Genomic DNA, 27,733 nt, shown 5'->3' on the forward strand with positions numbered 1-27,733 from the left:
AGAAATTAATCAAATGAGCTCAAAGCATTTGCCTGTTTTGAACAAACCTGAGGAGCAGCAGAGGAGGAGGAGTGACGACTGAGAGGAAGAGGCAGAGTTATGTGACCTAGTTTTCATTTAAGGATATATCCAACCTGCACAGATGTGGTTTACACCGAGCACAGTGGGAGTCAGACCGTCTGGAAATACAATAGTATGAGAACATAAAAGATGATGTATGAATATTAATAATGATGCCATGAAATAAATGAGCTCTTCTCCACCCACTGAACGCTTGTATGAAGCTGATGCTGCAGCTCAGGATGTGTTTACATGTCAGTGAAGCTGTCAGCTGTCATGTTGCTGATGCTGGATGTGGTAATGGGAACCCCACCACACACACACACACACACACACACACACACACACACACACACACACACACACACACACACACACACACACACACACACACACACACACACACACACACACATCCAGGGGTCAGGATATTCCCGGTCAGGTTCTGCACGATCAGCAAATCCCAAATCACAGCCAGAATATCCACCTCTCCTCTCCCACCCCGAGCAGCCCTACAGCAGGGGGGAGGTGCTGGAGGACAAATCCATCACTCCCAACACGGCTTCCGGTCGGGATCACTGCAAACGCCGGCAAATCTGACCTCCCGCCGAGGTGGAGAGGTGGAGTCGGGGTCACCGGAGCATCCCATGAGGCAGAGGTCAGGGAAAATGACCTCGGATGCCTGACGGGGTCGAGGCTGCACTCTGCCCGCCATGAAGACTGTCAATAAAGGCAAAGGCCAGCTGAGGGCGTGCAGGAGGGGAAGAAGAAGAAGACGATGTCCTCTGTGTGGATGAAGAGGACAGGAAGTGAGATGATTATCTGCTGCTCCATCAGACCCTCCATCTGTGTCTGAGCTCTGAGGTTCAGGTGTGTGTGTGTGTGTGTGTGTGTGTGTGTGTAGATGAGCTCAGATCTCTCAGAGGAAGCAGGATATTTGTTGCTGCTGCATTAGTTTGACTGACGGTGAAGTTAAGCTTCTGTGGACTGTCTGAGACAAACGTCCTCCAAATTAAATGAGAAAATGTGATGATTTGTGATTCAGCAGGTAGAACTGAAGCTCCTGTGGATGAGGTTTGCGTTTCAGTTTCAAATGCTGGATTTTGTCCACCTCTGCTGAGCGTCCAGGCCTGATCAGGACGCTCTCAGCGCAGACTCAAGTCATCGTGGTGTGAAGCTGCCTCTGAACTTCTTCTCAGGCTGAATAAAGATCGCCGGCTCTCATCTCGTCCTTGTGACTGCAGTCTTTAACGGCGTGCTGCTGCTGTCCTTTCCCACCAGTGTTTGCATATCGCCGAGCAAATTAACTGTCAGAATTGCATCGTCTGCACTCTCCTTATTGAATCTCGCCGGCAAATTGGTTGTTAGGAATCCTCAGGGGTGGGATCAGCACCGGGGAGCCCAGCGGAGGCTCGGCCCCGCTGGGCTCATGGATATAAAGTGGATTAATGGAGAGAGAGAAGGGGGTTGTTCAGGTGGGCTGCTCCCATCATTACTGCAACATGACCTTTAAAACCAATCAAAACATCCAGAGCTGGAGTTTCTACAAACTAATGATGGTGCTTCTGGGGCTGGCGTTGCTCTTGAAACACATTTTCATAATTATCTAAATGTTGGAAATTGATGATTGAATGATTTGTGGATGTTGAGCGGCGTGAAGTTCCAGAGCCGGAGTGGGCAGGAAGTGGAGGTGGATGGACGGGTCAGCGGCAGACAGACTGCTGTTTGCTTCCTGTTTCCAACACTCAGCAGGCATTTCTTTCAGCCGCAGCCTGACCTTGACGGGGCGGTTTCTGTGCCTAAAACAACCAGACCGTAACCGGAAGGCTTCATGTGTCGGTCTGGAGGCCAATCACAAACTACACGTTTAATTTAGAGGACTTGTTGGCATTTTACCTGCAAGTCTTCATCTTGCAGGTCTCCCTTGATTGCCAATCACGGCACAGATTGGATTTCACCCTTCATTTATTTGGCCAGCAGCAGCATTACAGCGTCTGATGTCCTGAGGTGACCTCCACACCTCACACGCATCACATCACTTCCTGCTCTGCAGCTGTTAACCCTGCTGGCTGTTTTTCATTGATTTATTTGTGCTGATGATTTTGGATTTTATTCATTGCGTTGTGTAACAGTGTTTTGAAAACTTGAAGAATCTGCGTGAAGTGAGAACTTCTCTGCTTCAGCTGCTGCTCAGATGGTGGAAAGATGAGTAATTCTCTACAGTGCGTCCAAAAATACTCACTAGAGCACCAAAACGAGTCCCAGCAAACGCACTGCTTCTTCCTGTTTGACCAGCGTTGATTAAAAACTACAGTCAGCAGCTCTTCAAGCAAATGAAACTCTACATTTGTGAGGCGTTTTTAAATATTAAGTCTTCAGTAGGAGCCAATGGGCTTGCAGCTGAGAGCCACAGACAGGAAGTCAGACAGCACTGAGGGGTGGACTAACATCGCTGGTTTGAGCCTTTTGTGGTATTTGTTGACTATCGAATAACTCCAGTCTTCCTCTTTAAGTCTTTCTGGATTCTGTGAATTCATAAGCTGTAAACACCATTGGCCCAGCTCTGGTATGACCAGCGGCTAATGTTAGCTAGCTTTAGTTAGCAAATTTAGACAGATCACTAAAACTAGATTCAGGTCAGCGACTTTCTGGCTTTTCTCTACTTTTGCTGCTGTTCCACTGCATTTAAACACAAAGTAAAACCAGTGAACACCCCTCACCAGCAGTTTTGTCCTGGTTTTGGTCCCATCGCTCTCACTCTCATTCAGCACCATTATCCTGCAGGTACCACTTGCGGCCGCTGTGCAGTTAAAGTCTCACTTTAGAGACAGTAAAGACTTGGTTGGACTCGAACTTGCTCAGACAGACCTGGTTCTGCGTGTGCACCTCTGCTCTGTCTCGTCTTCAGGGACGAGCATTGAAGATGCTGACCAGACCGGCTCTGGTTTTTGTCACACCAGATTTTTATTGATTCATACATTTATGTCTGCTTATAGCTGTGATCGAACTTCCTGTTAAACAGAAATGAAGTTGAGAGGAAGGCTTGTGAATCACATCCATCCATCGCCTTTCCTCACTGATGAGTCTCATGTTTTCTGTGTTTTGTTCCCATGCTGTCCCACCCTTTGATTTCCGCCTCCCTCCTCTTGATGTGTCCGGTCTAATGGACATCGACATCGCTCTGTGCGCTTTATTGAGCAAACTATCTGAAGCTGACCATGTTGCAGATCAGTATCTGTTGGATCATATCGAGTTAGCATCGACCTCCTCTGCTTGCTGCAGGATGATCTCTGTCCTCTGGATAACTTTGAGGGAAAACGCTTTAATTCAGGGGACAGGAAGTGTGGTGTAAAACGCACTCAATAAAACACACGACCAACACAGGATGCTCAGACATCAATCAAGCGACGTCTGCTCTCAGCTATCGTTTCCTTCTGGTGAATTATGTAAAACTCTCCAGGCTGTTTGGCTGTAAAATATTCATGTTGTTATGGTTGTGCAGCACTTCAGAACAGAGATGTCAACACTGCCTAATGGCAACACAAACGGCTATGAAAGATTCAGGAAGCAGAAACCGGTTTAGAGAAGAAGGCGAAAGGACAAAGCCATCAATGCTCCACTCTTTTATTGTGTTCTGGTCGGTTTGAACACAACCCCACACCAGTTCAGTAAAAATGCGCCTGTACATACCCAAAATAAACTGAATGCTGCTCTTGAACCGTTGGAGTACATGCACGGTCTCTTCTGAAAGGTAACACTGAACTTTCAGTTGGTCAGAATCACTCAGTGCCGGCAGCACTTACAGTAATAGAAGTTTGAACACAATGAAGTAGATGGTAGTGAATATTTTTTGGCAAATAGATGCTTTCACATGACTATATGTGGGACTTATTAGCTGGAAAACACAATCAGACCAAAGCATGAAGTCCAGCTTCAATACAAACTGACAACACCACAGAAACTGAACATTTTCATGTTTTCTTTAATGGTATATGTTGGCATTCACAGAAAAGTATATATATTTATCTACATAAATATCTATAGTTATATTAATGAAATCTACATTTTGGGCTCCTATATTCATATTTACAATATTCATACCTCTATTTTATTATATATCTCTATATTGAGGCCATTTGCTCTATTTATCTCTTCAGACCATGTGAAATATCAACATTTCCACTGAATCCTTGATTTTGGAATTTCATTGGCTTTTCAAAGTGTCAGTCATTTGTAAGGTCAGCTGTGATTGGCTTGATCTTCAAACTTCAAACAGAGGGAGGCCCTTCTGTTCAACTCAGCCTGTTACTGGCTTCTCTGGTGGCCTGGCCTCATGTGGCAGGTCGTGATTGGTCAGTGAGGTTTGATTTGAACCCTGAGGCTCCACAGAGGACCTGGAGACAAAATGGCGCCAGTCTGTTTGTTGTAAGGGGAAAACACAGAAGAAGAGCTACTTTGAAAGCAGAAAACATCTTTCTGTGGATTATTTTCATGTTCTGGACTAAATGTCTTCACTGCAGTGGATCTTCTGGACCTCTGTGGACGTTTCAGACAGTTCTTGTTTAATCGATCTGTGGATCAATGAGAGACGTCAGCGGTGAGTTTCCTCAATGTTACTTTTAAAAACGGTTGTTTCTCTGCTGTTGCTGCTTGTTGAGCCACCTTTTGTGATTGTACCTTGAAGTTGTTTCTATCAATTGATTCACGAGAATATTAGCTTTGTAGTGGTGTTTAATATGAGTATAAGCGTGAACGTAAAGATAAACGGGATGAACAACAAACAGGTGGGCTGTTGAAACAGTAAGAGGTTCACCGCAGATTTCCAGAACGAATTGTAGGGGCAGTTTAATACTAATACCAATCCTTAAAGAAACTAAGAAATACTTGAGACTCGAGACAACAGCTGAAACTACAATCTTCCCTTCACCTCCACCAGAGACATGAACCCCAGTCTGTGCTGTCACAGTCCTGTGAACCTCCACCCTGAACTCCTCCCTGCGACTGCAGTGTGGTCCATAAACGCAGCGCCTCCGTTACCTTTTTCATCACAGTGTGATTAATAAAACAGCACATTTTCTCTCCCTTCTGACAAAGTGCATTACAGCTTTTTACATTTGTACTCATAAATACATTGATTTTGAACACCTCACTGCATAATTACTGTACCTCTTAACACTTGTTTTTGCTCCATCATCCATTCATCCATCCCAAAAACCATCAATTCTGTCTGTTTTCCAGAAAGGAGAAAATCTTTCAGTGGAACAGATTTAGTTGGATGCGTTTTGTCAGCAGCACAATGAGCATTCATTTACATGAAAATGTCATTGATTATTATGTCAGCGGCTTCAGATCTAAGCTGAACACGTTTCTGAATATTGAAACCTTTCAGCTTTTCTTGCCCTGCAGGTTAATACACTGAAAACAAACACTGCCGATTGTTCCTGCTCACTGTGGCTGAACCTCTTGGCGTTGTAAAACCTGCTTCCCAGCATGCACCAGTCTGCTTTCCCGAACAAGTCGCAACCTCTGACGCCTTGAACTGCAACGTCAGGCCTGAGCTGTGAGAGCGTGACGCTGTCGAATGAGCTGAAACAGAACAAAATACCCTTTTCCACAGAGGTGGTGGTGGAGAATATTGGACACGCGGCGCCGGTTAATGTTAATCTGCGATGTGATTGAGTTTATTTAGTGTGGTTTCAGTCATACATCATAACTGGGCTGTTAACTCCAGACTACCTGGAGTATAACCAGGGTGTGCTCTGGTGCACAGGGGATTTAAATAGTCATTTGTATGTGTGTATCCAATTAATTTCAGCTCTGAAAAGCAATAAATATAGATGTCAGGGTATAAAAAAAGGGACTTCAGTGGATCAATTTGCTTTTTAAGCTGTGAAACTGAAGATTTCAGTTGGCCGAGCATTGAAGAAGAAAATCAGTGTTCTGAAAATACCGATTATAACTCGTATATATGAATATCTCCATTCATTAAGTGAAGTGATGCAGGCTTATGTTCATATTACCAGGCGAACACGTGATATCAAACATGATTTTAGGCGATTTAACAAACAAAGACTTCGCCGCGATGCTGCTGTGTGATGAATGTGCACGACAGTCCAAACCTGTCACTCACCTGTTCACCTGCGGCTGACATCTGTGTGCCATCATACACATCTTAAGGCCAAAAGTATGTGGACAGCAGTGATTCCCCTTTTGTTTGTCGGCCTGCTCTCTCTGGTCGGTTGTTGTGTTACTTTGCTAGTTAGCCATCTTGCCGTTTGTTCAGCTTAAAGGAAAATTCAGTAATTTCTGTCCTCGTGCTCGCTGGACTTTGGGTCGAGCCTGTTCTGCTTGTAGAGGTTTAGACGCTGCTTGAGTTCAGCGGGTCCTCCAAACTCAGACACAGTTTCGGGAGGCTTTGTCATGCAGTAGCGGCCCTGCAGAAAAATGACTAATGCTGAAGCTTCACTGTATTCCTCACGCTGCCGTGAACAGCCTCGCTCACTCAAAACAGAGAAAACAACTGCACACCTTTCACAAAGTGGGTGAAGCACTGTTAGGTCAGCTCAGCAGATGAGCCGTATCCTGATGTCCATGAACATGCTTAGTTTGGGGTTATATTTGACTCCAGTGAAACCAGTGAAGCCATCGCAGACACAGGCCTGGAGAACTGTGCGGTGACATCTGATAAATGGCTTATTGCCCTTTTTAATTTGTTCCTCTGATCCTCCATGAATCAAACATTGCTTATGAAAAATGGCATTTAATAGAAAGTAACACTGATAAATGATAGATTCCCTCAGCGGTGCAGAGCTCGCTTTAAACACCGCTGATGGAGCTAAAAGATTTTTCCTCAAATGTCTGCTTTACGGAGCAGCCGAGGCGGAGTGGCAGCTCATACATGCATGATTTATTCAGCTGCGTCAAACGAGAGAAAGAGAGCTTTTACTCTGGAGGAGATAAAGCAGGAGTTATTTCAGAAATGGATTTCTCCAGAAAAGAGGGACGATGGCGGAGATGTGCTGCTGCTGAGGGACTGTGGAGACGTGGCTCCCTCTGGTGGTGACACTAAGACACTGACTGATGGGACGTCAGAAGACAAATGAAGGTGTTTTCTTCTGAAGAGGAGACTCTTCCTCTTCCTCTTCCTCCTGCTCCTCTGCTCTCCGTACATCACATCTGTTTTCTGTCTGCAGGTTTCTGATCGTTCTGGGTTGTTTGATTCTGGCCATACTGACGACGTTCAGGGAGCACGAGAAGGTGTCTGCACACTGGCTGGTTATACTGGTGAGACGACTGGGATTTCTTCTGCTGTGTTGACCTCCTCCTTCATTTCCCTTTCAGCAGTTCTAAGGTTGTAAAAATGGTGTTATTCCTCTCAGGCTGACAGCTTCATGCTGGGCATCATTTTGTTCCAGCTCTTCTTTACAGATATGTGATGTTTACACTTTAAATATTATTAATATTTAACACACAGAATATTCACACCAAAGACTGTTTTCATGGCTGCACCAGCTCTTCAAATGGAGACATTAAAGACGTCTGCTGCACCGTGTCCACACGTCCCTCAGGCTGCTTCACAGACAGCAGCATTTCAAGTAAAGTCGTCTGCGTTGAATAGTTCAGAGGTTTCTTAGTTTTGCTGAAGGTTACAGGTTGGTTTTGGAGTCTGATGCTCAGATCAGCCTGTTGACAGCTGTCAGTCCTGAGGGAGTTAAAAATCTTCACTTTCTTTAAAAAATGATTTATTACATTTTCAAATATCATAAAAGTTGCTATAACATTGAGACGAATGAGCAAAATGTAGACGATGCAACATCACAGTGTAAATAAACCCTGTTAAAAATAATAAGACCAAGAATAAGATGAAAACTTTGAGTGAGATTCAGTAAAAACTTGCTGCTTTTTGATTTTCCCGAACAGGAAACCTTCGCCATCTTCATCTTCGGGGCAGAGTTTGCACTGCGGGTCTGGGCGGCAGGATGCTGCTGTCGCTACAAAGGATGGAGAGGGAGGCTGAAGTTCGCTCGCAAACCTCTGTGCATTTTAGGTACAAACCCACGAGCCTCACAGATCAAAGCTGAGCTCAGACTTCAGCAGCGTCGCCTCGCCTGGCGTCCGCCACGCGCAGGACGCGCTGAGCCACATGAAAACATTATTTACTGCATTTGTCTGGTTAGTGTTTGCAGCTCTGGCTCTGTGAAGCACTTCAGATGGAAGCTGCTCTTCATGTTCAGCAAAATCTTATTAACAGCTTTTCAACGGCGTCTTTCATGTTCAGTCGGCTCTTGTCAGGGACTAATTCCACAGCTGTGTGGGGTCAGACTCATTAAGTGAAAGCCTCACACAGAGAAACTCTTCTGCTCTTTCTCTGTCAGACATCTTTGTGCTGATTGCCTCGGTGCCGGTGGTGGCGGTGCGTAACCAGGGCAACGTGTTGGCCACGTCCCTGCGCAGCCTGCGCTTCCTGCAGATCCTGCGGATGCTGCGCATGGACCGGAGAGGAGGAACCTGGAAGCTGCTGGGGTCGGCCATCTACGCACACAGCAAGGTGAGCGAGACAGGACGGTTTGTGAGTGATGCATCAGGGTAAACAGGACGAACCGAAGGACGAGGAGGAGGAGGAGGAATGAGACGAAGAGCTTTAAACAAAGAAAAGCAGTAAAATCAGCTCATGAGTACAAGTACACAAACTTTCCTTTGTACTCTTTGTATTTGTGTACAACCTACAGAAACTCTTCCTTCCTTGCTCGTCTTCGTTGTCACTGTTTGTGTGTTTCCACCTCTGTTTATGTTGGAAGTTTGTGTGTGTGTGTGTGTGTGTGTGTGTGTGTGTGTGTGTGTGTGTGTGTGTGTGTGTGTGTGTGTGTGTGTGTGTGTGTGTGTGTGTGTGAGAAAGATGAGACTCTTACTCATATTTAGATGAATAAATGGTGACAGAGGTTTGAAGAGTAAAACTGTGTAATGAAAGAAAAACAGGGAGAACACAGAGTCTCAGCCTTCGCGTGGACGTCCTCCTAACAGATGAATTGATCTCTATCAGTGTCATTGATCTGCATGTTGATCTGTGTGTGTTGTAGTTGCTACACACACCTTGGTCTGGATGCAGTGATGCGTCAGGAGGACGCGTCAGTCTCTGTCTGAAGCCTGAAACAGCTGAATAGACGTGTTTCACCTCTGCTGCTGTGCTTGTGTTCGTGCAGGAGCTGATCACCGCCTGGTACATCGGCTTCCTGTCTCTCATCCTGGCGTCTTTCCTGGTCTACCTGGTGGAGAAGGACGACGTCTCCATGGACGTGTCCAACCACGAAAACCCCACCGCTCAGCCCAAACCGCAGGACTTCGACACCTACGCCGACGCACTGTGGTGGGGGCTGGTACGCTCGTTACGTTACGTTTCTGTCGGAGTGACGGGACAAACAAACGCTTTACTTTAATCATCGATCTTTGTTCTTTCTCTGTGAGCTTTGCTTATCAGCAACAGTGTAACCCCTGAGATCAAACATCTACCAGTGAGCACTGAGAGGGAATTATCACCATCGTAGAGCAGTTTGAACTGATAAGAGGTTTTTATAAAAGCTCACAAGCTGCCGTGTGATTGGTCAGTCTGGCTCTGCTGATCGTCTTCAGGCGTCCTGGATGCTGGCTGTCTTCTTCTGTGACTAAGGGATAAAATAACAGAGGAATGTGTCTGATGCTCAGTTTCTGGCTTTGGGGAATTAAATCCATCCAGTCCTAAAAAAATTCTGAATGCAAGTGATGAAATCTGCCAGTGGGGCGAGATTATTATGCAAATACATTTAGATTCTTTGATCCTGATTCACTTCAAACAACTCCTAAAACAACTGAAACACAAAGGCAGAACTTCTTCTGTTAGGTCAAAGAGTCTCGATGACGTGTTTTAAGGTTGTGTTTCCATCCATCTGTTGACGTGTTAGACGTGTTCAGCGCTGGGCTCGGCGGGCAGACGACGCTCGGCCAAATGATCAACTGATAACAGTTTGGCTGTGATACAGATCTGGGATCCCTGCCAAAAAACAATTAGCAGTTTTCATCCTCTGACTTTCTGCTGCGTTCGTGTGTCGTCGGCTCCGACGTTCACAACCTCAAAGTCAGAAGCTGAGCGGCATCGCGGCACGTCTGAGAAATGAAAACCGCTCGCGAGCCTGTCGCTTCGCGCTCGAACGAACCGGAGCCGTCCGGTCGGTTTCCAGCGGCGCGGCCTCGTTACAGAGCCGCTCCTTCAACCAGGATGCCAGGGTTCAGCTTCTGTGACAGCCAGCATCTGCATGAAGTGTCCTTGAGCAAGACAGACAGCTGTAACCAGCTGTGTACTGTAGACCATGTCGTGACCCTTTAAAGGACTGAAGTGGATCCAGAGGTCAGAGGTCACAGCACAGCCGGGGTGATCTGCAGAGAGAAGGTCAACGCTGCCGTCGTGTCTGCGGTCGATGAATCCCTCAAACACTCTGACAGTAAGTTTGGAGACTGTCATTGTTCTTCGTGTCTTTTTCAGATCACGCTGACCACCATTGGCTACGGGGACAAAACCCCAAAGACCTGGGCTGGACGACTGTTAGCCGGCACTTTTGCTCTGATCGGAGTGTCCTTCTTCGCTTTGCCTGCAGTGGGTACTCCTGTGTACTGCATGTTCATCACAGCACAGTAAACATGACACACACCGCTGCTGCTGCTGCTGCTGGCTAACTGCAGCTTCATCTGTGTGTGTGTGGTGTGTGTGTGTGTGTGTGTGTGTGTGTGTGTGTGTGTGTGTGTGTGTGTGTGTGTGTGTGTGCGTGCGTGCGTGCGTGCGTGCGTGCGTGCGTGCGTGCGTGCGTGCGTGCGTGCGTGCGTGCGTGCGTGCGTGCGTGCGTGCGTGTGTGTGTGATGAATTCAGCTTTCATTTACACAGCAGACGATGTACCATTTCAAGAAAAAGCATGCTTATGAATGAAGCAGGTATCCACAGGTTAGTTAGCAAAGAGTGACTGAAGGTTCAGACTGACTCACATTAGCTTTGTGTTTTACGTCGGATGCTTGAAACGTATGTATCTGACTGTCACCTGCTCATCAGGTGCAGACAGGAGCTGCCCGATGTTTTAGTACATTGCTAGCATTAGCATTAGCTAGCTAAGTTACCAGCAGCACCAACAGAGGCTCATCCTGGATGTTTTACCTCGCTGTGCAGAACCACAGCCGGTGTGAGCTCAGAGCGTCCAGTGAAAGCTCTCCATACTGTCCGCGGTGAGCCCACAGGTGTGCACGAGAAGCGTTTTAGCGCCCTGCGCAGGGTCGCCTTCTCTGATGGTGCTCATGCAGCTCGGCAGGCAGCAGCGTTGACTGTGTTCTGTGGTCTCAGGGGATCCTGGGTTCAGGCTTGGCTCTGAAGGTCCAGGAGCAGCACAGACAGAAGCACTTTGAGAAGCGCAGACATCCAGCCGCCGGGCTCATCCAGGTGAGACGCCACCTGCCATCAGCGGCACATGAGGTTGATCAACCCGATCATGCAGTTAATACCAACATACCCGTTTTTTGCTCTTCTGTCTGTGTTTGTGTCAAGTCCGCCTGGCGATATTATTCCACAAATCCAATCAGGGAAGACCTTATTGCCACGTGGAGATTTTATGAAACCGTCATCTCTCTTCCCTGTTTCAGGTAAAAATACATTTAACCTGCAGTGAACCTGAATTCAGTTGTCTTCGTGTTTTTGTTCGTCCAGTATTCGTCCACATCGTTCAGCTTTTTCATCGTCTGCTGTTTGCATGCTCCTCATTGGCCTGAAGTTGAAGTCATGTGACCTGTGTTGAATCACGGTCGGGGTCTATCTGCTGACTTTCAGGGGTTGTTAAAGGACGTTTGAGGTTTAAGCTCTCGCCTGTGAAAGTGTTAACGTCGTGCTTTCTCTCTTTCAATCCAAAGGAAGGATCACTTGGAGGCCATGGCGAGGTAGGTCACTGCTGTTTGATCTCCAGCAGAGAAACTGTAAATCACACAGAGCTGTGAGTCTTCCTGATGGAGCTTTAATTAGCCCCATATGCTGAGAAGACTAATGAAGGTTTCCTAGAATATCCCCCCGTCCGCCTTTGAATAGCTTCCTATATTAATTCACAAGTGGAATAAATCTGCGGGCTAATGGCGAATATGTGAGAGAAACTCCCCCTCGCCTCACTCTTTCATACAGCTGCCCTCCGTCTCAGCTGCTCAGATGACATTTATGCTCAGCGTCTTTATCTAGAAACCTATTAGTGAGTCCGTTAGTTATGTTTCAATTATGAATGACACTTCTGAAGCAGTAATTAGCGCCTGAGTTGGGGGTCTTTGGGTTTCATGGTTTTCTTCTTTCTCCATCCCTTAATGCGTCTTAGATCATGAAAATCTCACTGAGGATGTTTGATTTGGAAAGAAATAAGATGCTGAAATGATGTCGTAAGTGTGGTGCAGTGATCCATCCTAACCTCTGCACACATCAGCCCGCACGTTTTGGTCATGTTGCTGTTTCCTGTTGAATTTGGGAAAGACACCTGTCCCACGTTACAGCTCAAGATCGCTGTCGAACGAAGTGACATCAGCACCAGCCTCTGACCAAAACCTCCATGAAAATAAATTCAATGAATGAATTAAAAAGGGTCCAGCTGAGCTGTGACCGATCAGCATAAAGCCACGTCTCCTCCCTCCTCCTCCACCGCCTCGTTCGGCCGGAGCGCCTCGACGCCTCCCGGCCTCCGCTGAGCCGCCGTGTTCAACGTGCTGGATTAAGCAGTGTTTGTTTTATAGGCTGAACTTAAAGGGTCAGTTCACCCAAAAAACACCTTCTGGTCTCTGTCCCTGCTTATAGTTTTGGATTTATTTGTCCAGGTTTTCAGATATCTGAGCTTTCTGTTTCCTCTGCTGTGCAGTGAGGAGGAGCATTGAAAGGTCAACTGAGGCACGCTGCTTCATGCTGAGCTCACAAAGAAAGGAGGAAATAGTTGCCTGAATTTCCACAGCGAGGCGACATTGAATCAGAGCAGCTGGGTCTCACTCACATTTGAAGACCCCGGGTCCCCCTTTGTTGTCATTACTCAGCATGCTGGGTAGTTTGATAGCCTTCAGTTGGCAGCCTGTTCTCCCTCCCCATGCATGGAGTGATGAAGTATAAGGAGCCAGTTAGGGGTGGTTGGATGGGTCAAGAACAGGAGTTTCTCAGCAAGCTTTATTTTGAAAGTGTAGCTGGACGTTGTGTATACGATGGCTAGCTTGACTATGTGAGAGAGAGAGAGAGAGAGAGAGAGAGAGAGAGAGAGAGAGAGAGAGAGAGAGAGAGAGAGAGAGAGAGAGAGAGAGAGAGAGAGAGAGAGAGAGAGAGAGAGAGAGAGAGAGAGAGAGAGAGAGATATTTAAGTCCCTTGTAGGATCAGCAGCTGGGAAATTAGCAGGCTGACATTATCTTGTTGCTGTGAGCGAAGAGGTGGACGTCGGCCAGAAACTACAACAGAGCTGCCATGTCCAACAAGAGGGCGATAAGCCACTGAGTGTGTGTGTGTGTGTGTGTGTGTGTGTGTGTGTGTGTGTGTGTGTGTTTCGCTGCACTGAACGATATTAGACCTTTAATCTGTGTTTCCAGCGGTATTGTGTGGTCTATTCAACGCAACACTGAGAAAATTATACCCCATCTGAGTGTGTGTGTGTGTGTGTGTGTGTGTGTGTGTGTGTGTGTGTGTGTGTGTGTGTGTGTGTGTTCTTGTGTTGCTAGCATTGTGAAAACACAGATCAGACCTTTGGAGTGAGGACAGTGTTGTTAAAATGAGGTCAGTTTAGTTCGTGTCGATGTTCAGTTTGTGCTGTTTCGTTCATGATATTGATGCTTCGACTTTGCGATCATGTGATCACGGAGCCTCGTATTGAATGCATTGTGTTAAAATGTGTTTGTCCTCAAAAAATATTAGTGAACAAAAAGCCCAAAGCTAAGCTGTCTTAGCGACATTGACCTTCAGTTTGACCTCCAAACAAAGTGGATCTGATGGTTTCTAATGTGTCTGATTGGCTGATAGATCTCAGCATTTAACTGGGCTTTAAACACAAGTTGCAGCAGACTGGAATAATCGTGTAACCTCATCGCTGCAGGTTTGTGCAGGCGTAATCAATATGTGTGTGTGTTTGCTGGGAGATAAGGAGCATTATTTTTTCCTGTTGTGCTGCCTGGTTTGCAGAGAGCCACAAGATAATGGCAGGTAATTTTCAGCTTTTTCTTCAGCCGAGAAGCAGTCAGAAAGAGATTCTCTCTGCCTTTAAAGCGTCCTATTCTGCGGCCTCTCAGCGCCGTAATCTGCGTCCCTATTCGGCCCCGAGGCCACATAGAGCCTCATATTGTGTGTCTGCTGTGGGAGCAAAGTCGCTGAGAGCGCTCCACGTTTCAGAGGGCTGTTGTCGGCTCCGGTTACCCCGCCTCTCTGCCCCTTCCAAGGCACACAGGAGTCTTATTTTACCCAGCGAGCTCGAGTCTTTGTGCTGCCAAATATTGTCAGCCGTGGGACAACAAAGGAGACCGATCTCCTCGCAGCTCTTAGGGGCTTCCTCCTGCCAGCGTCGTTATGTCGAGGCAGCAGACCGAAAAGACTTTTAACTCCTCTGTGAGAGGAAAGTCAGACTCCAGAAAGATCTTCAGCTGTAGAGAAACGTGGAGGGAGCATCTCTGACTTCACCTCCGCAGAGATATTTTAGAGCCTTTTATCGTTTGCAGCCGTCTTTATCAAATTCACCGAAGTGCTTGCACACAGCAAAGTCTGCCAAGTGATAACTCTTCACTGAGAAGAGACCTGAAATCCCTCAAACAGTGGGTGACTTATGATGACAAAAGAAGGCATTTCAGTCTGCAGATCTTCATCAAGCACGAGTCGACGGATGTCCTCATTGAATACACCACGAGTGCCAGTCAGCATGAAGAGACTCGCAAATCTAAATTTGGGAGGCTGGCTGCAGCTGAGCTGGGATGACCCAAGCTTCTCAATAGCTTCATAAATACACAATAGATTTTGCCATCAGGACACGTTTTATAAGAAGTGATATTAACTGTTGGGGCAATAAGAAGCTGAACTTTCATTAGAAGTGTCACAAAACTCTTTTCTTCCATTTCAGCCAAAAACTGAGTATCCTCGAGCGAGTTCGCCTTCCCAACGCTCGGCCGTCGGTCGGGATGGGCAAGAAGCTCACAGGAAACCCCGACTCCATCGAGGAAAGTCCCTCCAAGGAGGCCAAACCTGCCGGCTTCAGCAACCGGGAACGCTTCCGCACCGCCTTCCGCATGAAGGCCTACACACTCCGCCAGAGCTCCGAAGGTAAGAACACAAAGGCGGTCATCACAATGAAAGGTTTGTTTGGTCGGTTTGGCCAGTTGACCAGCGATCACAGCGACAGTGACGTCCAGCGTTCTTCTTCAGATGCTGGAGCGCTGGCAGACCCAGCCTTAGAGGAGCGGGGCTTCCCCCCAGACATCCTCATGGAGGAGATGATCCCCACACTGAAGCTGGTCATCAGGGCAGTAAGGTCAGCATCTTCAAATGTCCTTTTCATGATGGTCTGTGCTCCTTCAAAGTCACAGTGATACAGAATGTAGAGCTTTTTTGTCCTTGAATCGTTTGAACGTGTAATGTGATGTTTTATAAACTGTATTTTGTGGTTCAGATAAAATCTATATGGTATCACAAACAAGTCCAGCTGCCTTTGGAGGCACTTAGAAGGTCAAGTCTGTTCGATCTTGTCTGTGGCCTAAATTTCACTGAAATTCATTTTTATACATCCTGAAAAACAAAGAACAAACATTACAGGACAGAAAACAGAACCGCTGTGTCGGAGGTCATTGTATACATGGTTATTGAAATCAGAAGGTACACAATCAGATGATTAATCCAACCAAGCATTTGATGCTAAATTTGAAAAGCTATGCAGGTTGGATGCAGTCTGAGCCACTGCAGGGTACGAGTGTGTGGGCAATGCAGCGTTCTCGTGGATCTATAGGCCACACAGCCGACATAATGCAGGAATTCAATCTAGTGCGAGGGCCTGTGAGATGAGTGATTAACCCTGTGAAAGTGCTGCTTCCACCCACGCCATTATTTCGGGGCTGAATGGGTCTCTGAATGGGATGCTCAGACCTGGAGGGTTTCAGTTTCAGGACTCAAGACTTTGTGCCAAACGCTGAAGCTCGTGCAGCAGCCGCTGACTCTGGGAAGCTCAAAGTGGGACAAAAGAAGGAGCTCAGTGGGTGGCAGGGTGCTCTCCAGGTTCAAGATGGCTTTCAAAGAGCTGAAAGATGTTGGGTTTGAGCCCAGGTGCAATCAGCAGGGGTTGTTAGGCCAATGCACACCAAAGACCTGATGCTGGTCATTGATCCCAGGTACAGACAGGTAAAGTGTCAACTCCTCCTCGCGCTTTGAAAATCACTGACTCTGGTTGACAAATATCAGATAGAAGGACAGTGCTGGAGCCAGATGCTGGTTTAGCAAAGGTGGATTTTGGTGCACACTGGGATGCTTTGCTGCTCAGCATGAAGTGGCTGGGATGGAGGTCAGCTTCTTCAAATCTGAGGCTGCGTTACTGTAACAGGAGGTGGATTTCTCATTCAGGGCTGGAAAACTTCTCCAACTGAAGGAATTCACGAATGTTTAAGTTTTGTTTATGACTCAATGGTGATCTTTGGGTAATGCTTGAAAGAATGAGATCGCAGACACAAGCAGCCAAAATGAGTGTCCTCTGTAGGGTGGCTGGGCTCATCCATAGAGATCCGGTGAGAAGCTCAGAAGGACCTCAGAGTGTCAGCTGCTCCGGATTTCTTTGCACACCTGATTTGTTTGCCTCCTGGTTACCTTTAGAGGTTTTCTGGGCATGTTCAACTCATCCAGACCATGCTGGAGGGACTACATAAGCTCTGGGAGGGCAAAGCTGAACCAGCAACATCTGCGACATGATTGACATGATTGACATGATTGACATGATTGACATGATTGACATGATTGACATAATGCCGTTGTTTTCCAAGTTTAACTGACTGGATTCTGTCCTTTTAAAGTCTAAACTGTTGAATTTAAACTCTGTCTCACAGGATCATGCAATTCCTCTTGAACAAGAAGCGGTTTAAGGAAACTCTGAGGCCTTACGATGTCAAAGACGTGATTGAGCAGTACTCTGCTGGACACCTGGACATGCTCTGTAGAATCAAATACCTCCAGACAAGGTCAGCAACGACATTACAGATGAGGCGGCCTGTTTGAGTCAAGCATATGTTTCCTCTTCCTCGAGCTCACCCTGATTCTCTTCCTTTAAGGATCGACATGATTCTTGCCCCTGGACCCCCCCTCACCCCTAAACAAAAGAAAACTCAGAAAACGCCCTTTGCCTACCCGCCCAATCAGTCTCCCAGGTACTGTCACGCTGTTTATGGAATAAAAAACATAATGAATAGACGAGACAGTGTTTTAAGATTATACTGCACCATTGAGCTGTCTGACAAGGAAAACAGCTATGCTAAAATAAAGCTAACTTAGCATTAAGGCTAGAGTTACTGCAGTGTCTCATACAGCTATGAGTTTGTCTCGACACAGTCGTCTGTAAGCATGTCCCTGCTCCCCGTAACAAATGGCTGTGCAGTCCACGTCCACTGTGTCCCTTTGTTCCAGGCACGAGTCCTACCTAGCCAAAGCCGCCTCCATGCCAGATGCCGAAGACCAAAGCATGATGGGTAGATTCGTCAGGGTGGAGAGACAGGTGAGTTTCCAACATTTCAGATGTACCAAGAAATATGAAATATTTGAACGTGAAGCCAAAAGTACTTTGACTTTCTTACTGATAGTGAGTGACACGTCAGCTTAGAGTCATCAGGAAGATCAAGTACCAGCTCAGTTCTTTTACTGATGTACAAATTGTGCCTCGTCGTTTGCGCCACTTTTGATGGCGTCAATGCTGATGGGGGCAGAATTTCAAAGGCATGAAATAAATCAGCCAAAAGACAGCCCACACCAACATTTAGATCAGGAAAATGTCGGTGGCTGCTGTAACACACACATTTGCACTGTTGGCCAGTTACAAGCTTCACAGTGCTGAGTACCTCTGATGGAACGGAGAGCCGGAGAGTCCAAAATGGTGGAAGCTGTAGTGTTTCTCTACATTTCTTACGAAAACCTTTTGCAGTGTTGCTCTGTGGTGTGACCTCACTCACCCTGAGCTCACAGTCAGCTGATCTGTTCAGCCTGTCACATGACTGCTGTGGGATCACAGGTTTCTAACCTTACTAAACGTGTGATCATCAGTGTGTGCTGCTGGTGTAATGTTTCTGTCACAGGTGGAGGACATGGAGAAGAAGTTGGACTTCCTGGTGGACATGCACATCCAGCACACTGAGCATCTGCAGGTGGACTCTGCCGGCGGCGCCCACATGACCCTGGAGACCTGCGATCCTACGGGGAATGGCGAGATCCGTCGGGTGTTCTTCAACTACGCTGAGGCGTTCCCGCACATGTCCTACCAGGTGCCTGTCAGCAAGGTCAATCCCTATTATGGTGGAGGCAGAGGAGGTGGAGAGGGGGTGGGGTTGGCTGGTGGAAGCCGCGCACCTTCAGACCATCAGCCTCCACCGTCACACCTCCACCAACGCCACCCTCCACCGGCCATCCCCACCTACACCGAACGTCCGACAGTGTTGCCCATCAGCTCCCTGCAGGACTTGTCAGCGGGGCTGGGCAGGACCACAGGGGGGCGGGGGGGCGACTCGCCGCTCTCATTGCTATCAGTGAACCACGAGGAGCTGGAGCGCTCGCCCAGCGGCTTCAGCATCTCCGGGGAGCGGGAGGGGGAGGAAGGGGCGGACTTGTCGATGGGGGCCGGGCTGGCGACCGGGGACGCCAGCTGGACGAGACCCAGACCCAGCTACCTGGCGGAGGGGGAGACGGACACGGACACGGACCCCTTTACGCCCAGCGGGGGACCCCTGCCGCTCTCCTCCACAGGGGAGGGATTCGGTGATGCCGTGTGGAACACGCCGCCCTGAGAGGTGTTCGTGTGACCGCACAAAAATCCACAACTGAGTTACGATCTTAAATCCAACCCATGCCTCTAAACCCAAACCCGTTTGGGTCAAAGCCACACCTCTGGACCAAAACATGTGGAGGACAGGTGGGTCTAATCCGCCTTGATGCCGTGAGGTCGTGAGCGCGGTCATCGACCTTCAGAGGCCACTGCCGATCTCACCAACCGACCGCCGTCCAGACAGAGAGCCATGGCACCGAGACTGCCGGACAAAAAAAGAGGAAGCAGACAGTTTGTAAAGTAAAACTCTGTACAGCGCACTCTTCGCAAAAATTTAGCTAAAATAAAAAAGAACGTTACTAAACATACTATATACACCCAAAAGCTTTATCGCTGCAAAGCCAACCGCACTGCATGTAACGCATGCGATTTTTAGTGTAGACACTGCAAAGTTCAGGATATCAGGAAACAGAAGAAGCGATTGAATGGATACGTATACTTGCTATGCCATTTTGTAACACTTATTTTTTTATATGAATACATTTCCATTGTGTTTTGCATGGTTTGCATGATAATGCACCATTCGAGGGGTGACGGTTGAAGGGCGATACTGGAACCAAAAGTCTCCTGTCTCTTTGTTTCGTGTGTTGTTTGTGAGTGTGTGTGTGTGTGTGTGTGTGTGTGTGTGTGTGTGTGTGTGTGTGTGTGTGTGTGTGTGTGTGTGTGTGTGTGTGTGTGTGTGTGAGAAAGAGGCACTTGGGTAACAAAACACTGGTTCGTTGCTGGCAGTCGTGTTTCACCATCTCTGCTTTTCTCACGTTGTGCTGTAAATCCTTTGAGGATCAGAGTTTGTGATCCGGCCGCTTCGTGTTCGCACCGCCGTGCTCTTCGGGTGTATGTCATCACTTTATGCACAGAAACTTTCCAGTCGGAAAAAAACAGAATTTGAAACACTAAATCTCTGCTGCTTTGTTGGCACATGAATTCAGGGATATAAACCAGCTGCATGTCTTTAATTCACAAAGGTTGCTGAACATCTCGACTCCTAAGTTCAGTTTATCGCTCTCTAAAAATCACCTGACGACCGAAGCGAAACAGGAGCTTAAACCTCGAACTCTAACACGAGCGAGATAACGACACAAAACAAAACCTTTCAGAATGATTTTACTTTCACACACGTCGCAGCGTTACGAACATTTTGATTTTAAAGTTCAACCTTGGCCCAAAATGGCTGCAGCAGTTGAGATGAACCACTGTTACTGCAGACATGGTGCTGAAGTCATCGCACGAAAACACAAAGCCACGATCGCATCTGAAGTAGCTCCTTCACGTAAGGACAAAAACGATCCTCGCTCAAGTTTTTAGGGATTTTCTACTGCAAAGACGCCATAAATTCAGCAGTCGCTCAGTCTTCTTCACAGATCTTAACAGGTTTTCCAACAATGAATTCTGCACTGAGCTGTTTTTCCTCCACCAGGTGAATATGAGCTCTGTACAAAGTCACGGTCTGAGACTCAAATTTGACTTTTCAAAGATGCTGTTTGCTTTGAAGGATTATTCCTCATCAGTGTTTCTGATCCCCCACGCAGGATCTGAACTCTGCAAACACAGAATTCTGCTTTTTTAATCTTCATCTGTGGAGAAAATTCAGACGACTGCGGTGAGATTTAAAACAAATGCAGGAAGTTTGTGCAAACACTCATTGACACTATATAATCCTCTTATTTAAAGAGGGACGTCCTTCATCGCTCCAGGTAATTCTAGTTATTATTAATTCTTGTAATAAGCAGGCTACAGAATAATTAAAGTAATTTTTGCACAGCGTTCGGGTGTAGCAGCTCGACACTGCTCAGCATCAGCATCCAAACATCAGCTGTGAACGCTCAACTAGAAACAAACAGACATGAATTCACTTTCCAGCTGTCCAAACACACCTTTCTGCTAACACAACACAACGTCATAACGTGCTTTATTTGCCTGAAATTCTTCTCATGTGCAGTTCTGAACACAAACTCACACACTGTAAGCAACAACAGCACATGATGGAGCGAGCGGAGGTCCAGACGCTGAGACAACAGGAGCCCGAGCAGCACACCGAGCTTCACAGGAGATCACTTAAAGGCCTCAACAGCATTTACTACTTTAGACTTAGGACGACACAGATACTGAATGTAATATCTGACAACCAACTATATCTAACACGTGTATTACACGGCTATAGCATGTTCAAGCACCTTCAGGGTCCGCGGGGTTCACAGAGGGGCCTCCACACTGGGCGTCAGTCGCACCTGCTGCGTGTTGTGATTGGTTTAATGACGAACCGGAGCGCCGTGTGGTGGTTCTCTTTTAGTCTCTCTCTGGTCGCTTTAAGCCATCGTGGTGTCACAGTTTAACAGGGCTTCAGACGCTCAGCACTGCGATGAAAGTCTGGTTTCTCGTACGATAAAACATCTCAATTTAAACTCAGAAACACGCCTGACTTTATCTGAGCCGCCCGTGTGTGGTGAGCTCCACCCGCCCGCTGCTCCGGGCACGGTAAAACGAGCGCTCCACCTGTGTGTGCGGCTCAGACTGAAGCCTGGTGTGGAGGCAGCAGGCTGTGAAGTGAACACTTATTATCTATTTATCTTATTGTATTACAGTTACTTATCTTCTGCTACTGAAACCCACTCAATTATATATTCTACCAATAAATGAAGTGCAGACACAAGTTTAGATATACAGCTCATAACACGATGATATATCCCTGTAGACATTCACTCACTCACTCACTCATTCACTCATTCATTGTGCCTCTGAAGCAGGAAACATCGCTCAGAATGATTCTGCGTTTAGTGTTTCGGGGCCACTTCACGTCACCAAAACACCAACACGATGTCTGAATGTGAGCTTGTTTCCGCCGTGGTGACGTCTTCTTTTCCGCTGGCGCTCGGTTCAGTCCTGCTTTTGCAAAACGCTGTTTCGTAGCTTCGTGACTCTTTGAATTCAGCCTCCACATGATTTCAGCTGCACAGAAATGTAAAGGCGGCGATGGTTCACTTCTCCTTTGTTGTTTTTGGCTTCAGCTTCACAGATAAACAGTCGCATCCGCTGTTGGAAGAGAGGAGTTTGTCGCCTTGCACGTCGAGTTTACGGCAGGACGTTTGTTCGGCTTCCATCTGAAACTCATTGCTTCCTAAATTTACAGACGTGTATCACTTTAAGAAGATCACAGAACATTATTGGTACATTTATATCTAAGATGGCAAATTACTGTTAAAATGAATAATTTCATATCTTGTTAAAGCAGAACAACTTGTCTTCCAGGACACAAAAAGCGATGCTAGCAAACATGGCCGCCGTACGTAGTGAGTGTTCTTGATGTTTGTTCATTTAGTCCATTTTAACAAATCATTTTGTCTTAAACCAAAAAAGAAAACATTTATTAATTAAATTTAAATCAGTGAACAGAATCTGTGTTGGATTATTTCACCTGTTTCCAACACAAACCAACATTCATCAGTTTAAAAATATTATTTTTAATATTTGATGGAAGTGCAGTAATATCTTTTAAAACAGGCCAAACGCAGTATCTGAAAAACTGAATCACTCAATCTGTAACCGATTTCTTCTCAGTTTGAGACAGAAACTGTCTTAAGCTGAAGACGACTCACTGACTCATTAAAACGTGTGCGGATGAAGCCACACATGGAGCGCTAGCATCACTTTTTACAGTGTAGAGCTGATTCCAGTTTCACTTCCTGTCCACCAGTTTGTGTTCTGGGCAGCTCGAACCTTTGCGGCCAGATTTAACTCCATTACACCTGCACAGCTGACAGGTTGAACCAGGTGAGCTGCTGTAGCTACTGTCTGATAGCTTTCAACCAGCTGTGAGGGACAGACTCATCAGGATGAAGAGCGGCTCAAACGTCACCGATGGCTTCATTTACAGGCGATGAGTTCGCAGCGTTTAGAAAACAAAGCACAGAGAAATGAGCCCAAACTCGACCGACAGTCCACAGCTGAGTGAATCACCTCGAAAGGCAGAGTTTAGCCGTTTATTGGAAAGAACCAGAATCTGCCGTCTGAAGTTTCCCATTAATATGCCACTTCAGGATTTTAATATTATTTGGTTTAAGCTGTCAGAGGTGCTACTGTATTCAGTCATAACGGATTATTTCTGTTGGATTATTCCTGGAAAGGAACATTGTCCTCCGCGGTGTCTCCTCTCCTTAGTTTAACACTTATTGTCGGGGGTGTTTTTAAGAGTGCACCCCCACGATTTAACTGAATTAACCCAGAGGAGCCTTTAATTCATTTTTTATTGGTGTTGTTTGAAACACAAGCGCTGAGTTCCAGTGACATTAAGACACCTTAAACAAAATTAAGTATTTGTTTGGGGCTTCCCCATCAGCGGGCCTTGCAGTGGAGACTCACGCTGGTTCAAAGCCGTAGCAGCCATTCACACTTTTTAAGAAAAGTCTCCTCTGAATGTAGAAGCATCACTTTGAGAAGCAGCAGTTCAGTCAGCCTGCAGACGAAGCAAAAGCCCGACTCCAAACAAGCTCGGACACTCAAATCAATCAGAGTCTGATCACCTGCGAATCCTTTTTAGCATCTGCTCACCTGAAATCAGCTCACAGTCAACTTATTTAATGTTTCTCCTCATCAGCTTCATTGATTTCTGTAAATATCTGCTTATTGTGACACGTTTCACAGACTGAAAGATGTGGAACGCTCCAAAAACACCTGTTGGATCGTTCCACAGGTAAACAGGCTGATTGGTAACAGGTGAGAGGATTATGATGGGTATGAAAGGGGCGTCCTGGAAAGGCTCAGTCGTCGCAGCTTTTTGGAGCTGGGGTTTTGCTTTCTTCTACGTACAGTATCGCATATACTGTTTTTTAAAATTCAATTAAAAAGTGTTTCAAAGCCATAATGTGGAACTCAAATGGAGCATGTACTGTGTGTCCTTCAACACCTCTCTGCCCTCTTCCATGTGTACCGTCGTGTGTCCACTCATTCCTTTGCTGTGAGCGAACTCGTCCGTGTGCATCGATTGTGAATGAAAAGGAGCACTTTATGGCATCTGCGTAGTCAAGAGGGCAATACTGCTTGCTGTGATTATTCTGTCACGTATGGTCGTACTCACTGTAACTGCATACCGAGCAATGCACTGATCGACACATTCTACATAACCTGTAATTTTACGGACATTTTAATTGCTACAGATTATTTGTGCCTTGGCCTTTTACAGTACGGTTCTTTTTAATGTTTTTTTTTGGTTTTGGTCATGCTTTTCTCGCCGTGGCTGTCGACAAAGCTGTTGGTAATATCTGTGTGGAAGCTGCATTTACACAGACGCGTTGGACGAGACAGAGGAAACATTCCTCTCTTTTGATGCAAGCTAGCAGATTAGCCTAGCTTCCAGTGTTTGTGCTAAGCTAGGCTAATCATGTCCCCAGTCTGTCTCTGCTGCACACGCAGAGATGAAACCGATAATCTTCGTGTAAGACGACAAAGCAGTGTATTTCCAGAAATGCTCTTAATGTGTAGCCCACTATAAGAAGTTCTCTGTCACGCTGTAAACAGGCTTCGGTTGTAACGCAGCTGGTGTCATATGGAGGGCTATGGGAAAACTAGCCTGTAGGCAGAGAAAGTGTTGGTGTAGAGGACGTCAGATATCTGGGAGGGTCTGTAGAGTCTGTAGGTGCGTTCACTGTCCAATCCAGCTCAGTAACCTGAACACGTTAGCTAGCTACCGCGACCAGCCTGCAGTCTCATTTAGCGGGAATCGTCAGTCGATCAGCAAGAGTCTGAATCAGATTAATGTGTTTCCACAAACGTACACACTCTCATACAGAGTTTTAAAATGATTTCAGGCTCTTTGCCTTTACAGTGAGCTGAAATCCAGATTTCACCTCCGGCTAGCTGCTCCACAGGCTTACAGAAGCTAACGAAACTAGTTATCATAGCTAACATTCGAGTTATCGACCGTGTTCTTCAGGTCATTTCCACAGAAGATAAGCAGGCCTCTAGTTTAGCATTTGCTATGAATTGCAACCCTTTGTGATTTCAACAAAGTTAAACAACAGTTAATTTGTGGTTATTCGCGATGCTAGCACGTTAGATTATTGAAGTGTTTCATCTCTGTTTAGACAAACTATGATAGAAATAAAACGCGTTCACAACATGTAAAATAGCACAAAGTTTGCTGCACAGGTGACGTGCAGAAGGTACAGTTGAAGCCGCATGGCCTCCAGAGGGCGCCATTGTTATCACAGCGAGATATGAAGCGATAAGCTCTCGTGTAAATGCAGCGCTGATGCTCTGAGGAGGTGAACAAACGTCTTTCCACGTGCAGAGATATTACACGCAGCTTCATGCCAGTTAACTGACAGCAGCTTTCTTTGGGTCAGAAACAGTTTGGATGTTTTTAGGTTTCATTTAAGGGAAGTTTGGACAACTTTACACTAGTGGCCTTCAGAGCTGTGCATCATTTTTCTCATTCCAGTTTGAAAAAGAAAAAACAACTCGCCATTTCTATTCTGTATTAGACCACTTTGAATATTTGGTTTTGATGATATAATATGCAAATGTATTCTTACTTGATTTTTTTTATTTTTTGTCTTTTCAATTGCACCAGTTATTAATAAAGTATTGAATTCAACTGATTTTGATTTTATTGACCCCTCAGCTCTGCACACACAAACTACAGGTGAGGCTCCATCAAACACTTGTTTTATGTGATGAAGACTGCAGCCTCAGAGGGACTCTTCATCGTTTCGGTCTTTTTAGTCTTCAGTCCTGCTCAGACTGAAAGGTTTCCTGGAAAAAAAAACATTTACCAGGTGGTAGTTAAACCAAACAGGGACAGTAAAGAAGTCATAATGTCATGAACCTGCAGCAGCTGTGATTCGTCTGCTTTAACGTTGGTGCTGGTTTTTATGGAGCTCAGCGGGCGTTAATGGAGAAGATATATTTATCTTGTCTGTGCTTTTTGATTTCAGACCACCTGCAGACCCTGTTTTTCCACGTGCAGCTTAATGAGCATGAGAACATCGGCCTGCAGTGGGAATGCAGAGGATCTGTGCGCCGCTGATTTCTTCTCTCCTCAGGACATTTCGTTTCTTTCTTGTTCGAATTATTCGCCGAAAGTCTTTGTGTGTTTTCCCAGGCTGTTCCCAGGCCCTCGGCAGCCCTGTTTCCTCCTCGGCCAATTACTGCTGTGTGCCTGAATGTGTCTGAATGTGAATGCCAAGGCGAGCAAAGTGCCCACCAATGCCCGTCATTAAGGACTCACATTCACTCCTCGTATTCGCTGATCTTCCCCACGGCTCGTATGTCACTCCAGCGGCTCATTACAGCCATTTACCTCCACTGCAAGAAATGTCCTTCTCAGCAGGTAATGCTGTCTTCTGACCGAAACTCTGTCCTGAAATGGACTCAGAGCTTTGCCACAGCGGTGACGTGAAACAAAGCACGTCATTTTATGAATGTGAATGAATAAAAAACAGTTCTTCATGGTTTCAAGGAGCTTTGTTAACATACACAAAAGGCTTCAGGGTTGTTTTACACCAGTGGATTTAGAATAATGACAGCATTAAAACGCTTTAGGCTGCAGCAGCTCTATGTCGAAATGTAGAGATGCAGAACTGGGCGACGGTCTGGATGTCTCTTTATTCTTTGATTGTTTTGAGAAGGTGACTCTCAGCCTTTCACCTGCCAAACGAACAGCATCATCGCTGAGTTATACAGGAATATGGGCTGTTGCTCTGTGGCTTAGAAACCCTTTTCCATTGCTTGGTAAAGGAAAAATGTTTGTTTGCTGCAAAGGGAACAAGTTCAGACTTCGACAAAGTCCTGAAAGATCATTTTCACAAGATTTAAAAATGACAAAATCATTTCTTTGAGGACAAAAAGAAAAAAAAGTCACTTTCTGAAAATGTTTACTTCAGACTGAGAGTGATTGGTGCGAATTGAAAAGTCCCTGACACTGAAACAGCCTTTCAAAGTCATCGATCGCACGTCTGCTGAGTGATTGAAGAGTTCAGAGCTGTTTTATGAGATGTGTGAAGTCTCAGTTTATGTATGTTTATGTTAAACACTAAAAATCTTTAAATTACGTCAGACGCGAGGTTCTCCCAACGTGCCATCAAAGCTTCATGTGTAAAATATGATGAACTGTTACAGCAGCAGCTCAGAGAGACAAAAACACCTTAAATTCATCAGTGAAATGAAAGGACAGGAGGAGAGACAGCGTCTTTCTGCTGATGGAGAGTGTAGGAGACGGTGGGCGGGCTTTGTCCAGGTGTCACTCATCGGCCTGATTGGATAGAAGCATGTGATTGGACAGCAGCATCCTGAAACAGACAGGCGGGAGCACACAGACCACAGCAGACTCTGAACTGAAGACGAGCTGCTCAGAAACCATGAGCTTCAGGCTGGTTTCAGGTTTTCATCCTGCTGAAGGAGCAAACTTCACGTCATTAACACGTCCACCACGTTAAGTTCACAACAGAAAGACTGAAATAATCCAGTTCACCTGTAAGACACCGTAACCTTCAAACCACAAGCTAAACTGACCATCTTCTATATGTCAATAAATCCAGATAATAACAGCTCAGTGGCTTAAAATACACGGACACGTAGAAAAATAAAAGGAATAGAAAATAGAATCAACTATATGTATATAATGTGCA

General features: G+C 46.2%; 1 protein-coding gene across 2 annotated transcripts in view; it reads left to right on the plus strand.

The window, feature by feature from the left end:
* kcnq3 (potassium voltage-gated channel, KQT-like subfamily, member 3) overlaps positions 1 to 19,391 on the plus strand; it is a 71,240-nt gene extending 51,849 nt beyond the window's left edge. The window contains exons 3-16 of one of the 2 annotated variants that reach the window (XM_070974542.1): positions 7,254 to 7,344; positions 7,981 to 8,107; positions 8,436 to 8,608; positions 9,261 to 9,434; positions 10,574 to 10,684; positions 11,417 to 11,512; positions 11,618 to 11,712; positions 11,977 to 12,003; positions 15,171 to 15,370; positions 15,473 to 15,578; positions 17,134 to 17,265; positions 17,356 to 17,451; positions 17,708 to 17,795; positions 18,370 to 19,391. In XM_070974542.1, the coding sequence (XP_070830643.1) occupies positions 7,254 to 7,344; positions 7,981 to 8,107; positions 8,436 to 8,608; positions 9,261 to 9,434; positions 10,574 to 10,684; positions 11,417 to 11,512; positions 11,618 to 11,712; positions 11,977 to 12,003; positions 15,171 to 15,370; positions 15,473 to 15,578; positions 17,134 to 17,265; positions 17,356 to 17,451; positions 17,708 to 17,795; positions 18,370 to 19,074 (2,221 nt within the window). In that variant the 3' untranslated portion in view covers positions 19,075 to 19,391. Of the gene's footprint in view, positions 1 to 7,253; positions 7,345 to 7,980; positions 8,108 to 8,435; positions 8,609 to 9,260; positions 9,435 to 10,573; positions 10,685 to 11,416; positions 11,713 to 11,976; positions 12,004 to 15,170; positions 15,371 to 15,472; positions 15,579 to 17,133; positions 17,266 to 17,355; positions 17,452 to 17,707; positions 17,796 to 18,369 lie in introns of both variants that reach the window. The other variant, XM_070974541.1, reaches the window with a different exon arrangement.
* The last annotated feature ends 8,342 nt before the right edge of the window (positions 19,392 to 27,733 follow it).

This window comes from Chaetodon trifascialis, chromosome 11 (assembly GCF_039877785.1).
Source record: "Chaetodon trifascialis isolate fChaTrf1 chromosome 11, fChaTrf1.hap1, whole genome shotgun sequence".
NCBI lineage: Eukaryota > Metazoa > Chordata > Actinopteri > Chaetodontiformes > Chaetodontidae > Chaetodon > Chaetodon trifascialis.